We start from the raw sequence: 4,076 nt of genomic DNA on the forward strand, positions 1-4,076 counted from the left end.
AACGGATCGCTGTGTGACGATTATCGGTCGACTTGCAATCAGCTCGGCCTCTTAGTCAACGATTTCCTGTACAATGAGGCTTTGAATGAAGCATCGTTTGTGCAGTCCGGATACCAGCTCGCCATGTACTTCGCGATGATGTGTGTGCATTCGCCGCCATCCGAGCCGATGGTCCTCTTTGAAAACCATTACCTTAACTTTACGGACGATTGCTGCCGGGTCGACATGACCAAGCGCCACAGCCGTCAGCTCGACAACTCGGAACGACGGGTACTAGCGCTATTCCGCGTGGAAACGCTTATATCAGGGATGGGTTCATCTATGTCGACGGTGGGGTTGAAGACGACGCGCAAGGAGCGGAGGTTGCTTGCGACGATTGAGGCAGAGAAGTGCGGGCTTGAAGACCCGAACGTGATCCGGGGAAGGCTAGACCGGAATCTCGCGTCATTCAACCATCGTCAGCAGATATTCTTCAATGCCGTCGACGACGCTATGAAAAATAGGAAACCTAAATGTTTTTACCTGGATGGCCCCGGTGGCACAGGCAAAACCTTTCTGCTCAACACGATCATTGACAGGGCGGATTTGGCTGGGGTGAAATTGACGGTTGTGGCTTCGTCTGGGGTGGCTGCGTTATTGCTCAAACACGGCCGTACGGCTCATTCCGGTTTCAACATTCCAATCGATGTTGCAGAGGATGCTGAATGCAGTGTTGAATTGGAGACGCACCTGGGCGATTGGCTACGGGATACGCGCTTAATTATTTGGGACGAAGTTGTCACCATTCACAGAAATGCAGTTGACGCGGTCAACAAAACTTTGAAGCGCTTATGTCAATCGGATTTGGACTTCGGAGGGAAAGTGGTCATCTTCTCCGGCGACTTCAGGCAGATACTCCCTGTTGTGAAGTACAACGATTTCCCTCCCGCCCAATTTGCCACGATCAAGTCTTCGGCCATCTGGCCCGCAATTGAGAAGTACGGCTTAACGAAGAATATGCGGCTTGCCCAAGGTCGGATGGGAAACTTGACACCACAGAATGTTGCCTTCAGCAGAAATCTACTGTGTCTTGGCGAGGGCAGGGGGCAAAAGGCCGACTTCAGCGTTGTGGATTTATCCGGCGTAGCCGTGAAGTCGTTGGCGACCGCGGCCGAAATGCGGTCGGAATTGATCGCCTTTGTATATGGCGATCTGAGGCCGATCCACGACTCGGGCTTGAGTAGATCAGTCAACTACCTGAACAAGCGGTGCATATTGTCACCGCTGAATCGCGACGTGCGCAAGATCAACGAGGATGTTCTGCAAGCCCTGCCTGGAAAATCAATTGTTGTCAAGTCTCTTGACACGCCGGACCCTGACGCCTTTGGGTCTCTACCCGAGGAGTGTTTAAATAAAATTTCAATATCAGGATTTCCGGAACACGAAATCGTCATGAAGGTTGGAATGCCGTTAGTCATCATCAGAAATATGGCAATGGAAAAAGGTGTTTGCAACGGGTCGCGCATAGTTGTTGAGGACGTCTTGACCGGGTATATAATCGGCAGGCTGATGTCGGGGCCGTTCGCTGGGAATCTCGTGACACTACCGCGTGCAAAGCTGCATAACAAAGGGGATGCGAGATCAGGGCTCTCTTTCTTCCGTTATCAGTTCCCAGTTGCCCCTGCCTATGCGATGTTGGTCAACAAAAGCCACGGCCAAACTCTGAAAAGAGTTGGTGTTTACCTGGAAACCGACGTCTTTTCCCATGGTCAACTTTATGTTGCCTTATCTCGCGTGTCTGATGTACGCAACCTACTGGTGGTTAAACCGGCGGCGAGGGCCGGAGTCATGAATGTGGTTCATAACTCATAAGGCTTTCAATTGCCAAAGTTATCATTTCCGCGCGATCAACTGATGCTCCTTGGGATTAGTTCCTTAGATGTTGCAGGTTGACAGGAGGCGTCCGGACACTTCCTTGAGTTGGTGATTACAGCCGCAAAGACAGCGCAAACCTTAAGATTATTTGACAGTCGTCTTTGTTTCATTTCTCCCGTGAGAGAACATTTGTGTCTTGCCAAAGCTTTAGATGCGGCAAATAATTGGCCTTCTGATCACATCATCTGGGTAAATAGGTGCAATGGCATTTGGTGAGAGCACAATTTCCGAGTCAAAGCCGGCTCGGCTCGGGGGTGCGGATAAAGTTGGTGCTTAAATTTTTGCCGGGTGTCGGACGGAGGGGGAGAATATGTGTGCCAGCTCCTTAACCATGACACCGCTGGCATCTTCTCGTCGTGGCGTACGTCTTTTGGTTAAAAAGCCGGTCGTGTTATGAGGGCGATTATGCCCTCGTGATACGCAAGGTTATTGTTGATGTGCATTAGGTGTAGGGAGTTCATCATACATATAGTTGGGGAGAACAAAAAGGCGCATCGGGTTCGCGTCAAATTATGTTATACAAGCAATCAAAGCGAACAAAGATAGTGGACAGCGGCGAATGGGCGGGGTGTAATGATGCAATTTATAAAGCTGGGTAACCTCCATCGTGCTGGGGTCATGACAGGAAGATGATTCATCCTCGACGAACTTGATCGTGGCGGATAATCTGCCGAATAAGTGTTTACTTGAGTATTCATGAACCCAATGGGAAGGTGGCCAAGACTTACCTTGATCCTCATCATTTCATTTTCCGTTTGAAGTGAAGTGAGATATCCTCGGAACCTGACTCGGACACCGGGCTCAAAACCGCCTCTCAGTTCCAATGGGGCGTCACAATGCGCCATCACTACTCTGATTTTCAAGCCCAACGGGGAATCCTGTACGGTTGTTGTCAATGAACTAGACATTGTGCAACCATTGGAATTTGCTTTACCTTGATCCCCACATTGACAACAAGTTCATGTTGGGCAACAACAGTGTCATCCTTGTCCATTAGCTCGATAACATCGGTAACGCGTCCGACGCCAGTTATGATGAGCCGATTCATTAAATATCGGCAAATGACCGGGTATCGGATCCGGGCAAAAAGCGGGTTTATCTGCCAAGACAAGCCCGTGAAATGGTCAATGTGCATCGTCCCGCGGACAATATAAGTTGTGTCCACCTCTAAGTTGTGGCCAAATTCATGAAGGCAGGGAGCAGTTAACTCAACATGTTGTTTGTTGTTAATGGGGTGGTGGTTGAGGTAACGTGAAATGACGGTACGGGGCGGTCTTATGTAGACTGTGTAATTTTTGTTCAGTTTGCCTATTGCTGATTGATCAGTCGCCTGTAGGATGAGTCGGAGTCAGCTCACGTCGGCATCTATGGGCTTATCACTCACAATGTGCTTAATTTGTACCGCGCCTTCAAAAGTCAGCTCATCAAGAGATTCGTTGTCCGTAACCGCAATTAGGCTGTCCAATTCCGGTTGAGGATATGGCATGACTTGGGGTTTAATGTTGCAAGCTTGTTGGTGGTGGCAGGGTGAGGTCAAGGGTGGATGTTTTGCCGTATGTTCGATGGATGAAAGTCATCGAGGGAGGACTTGCCGTAGATATAGTGTAACTGGTGGCACGATTTCCTCCGGAATTATTGTCATTTCATCTGGCTTGCGTGGCACGACCGGTTTGGCTAACGATGTGTAAACTTTGGGTTCGCCTGGGTTAATCGAAAGATGAGTGTCGACCGGAATGGTCGAGTTAATCAGTAATACAGCAATGCCAGGCAGATCTGCAATGGGACGCGAGCATCGAGTGGCTGAAGCTTGACCCAGAACGTGTCTCTCGGACAACGGCAATAGTGACCCAAACGCGTGTCGGCCGTAATTCATGATTTATTTGCAGGCAAGATGAGCACATATGTATGTACTTATTAAATATGTTTAGTTTTTTTACTACTTGTCAAGGCCCATTGAGCTTGCAGCGGCTAGAATAGCAACCCGATATTTGTTACTTTATCGTTGCGCTACCGCTATGAGTAATGAGTCACCCAGTGTTGCCGTAATGCATGGCTTGCTTGTTACCAATCTCAAGGCTGGATTCCCCAAGTCATAAACACAGCCCCAAGTGATTTTTTGCCTCATGTTCACCAAAGATTACTCTTCATATTGCCTCCGTCTG

The 4,076-nt window shown here is 49.1% G+C and overlaps 1 protein-coding gene across 1 annotated transcript; it reads right to left on the bottom strand.

The window, feature by feature from the left end:
- Positions 1-3,410: 3,410 nt before the first annotated feature.
- PtA15_10A286 (uncharacterized protein) lies at positions 3,411-3,787 on the bottom strand (the record flags this gene model as incomplete). The annotated part of the gene is made up of 2 exons (XM_053160446.1): positions 3,411-3,522; positions 3,594-3,787. The coding sequence occupies 2 exons, from the start codon at positions 3,785-3,787 to the stop codon at positions 3,411-3,413; spliced, it is 306 nt and encodes a 101-aa protein (XP_053024420.1).
- Positions 3,788-4,076: the final 289 nt, after the last annotated feature.

Source organism: Puccinia triticina, chromosome 10A (assembly GCF_026914185.1).
Source record: "Puccinia triticina chromosome 10A, complete sequence".
NCBI classification, from domain to species: Eukaryota; Fungi; Basidiomycota; class Pucciniomycetes; order Pucciniales; family Pucciniaceae; genus Puccinia; species Puccinia triticina.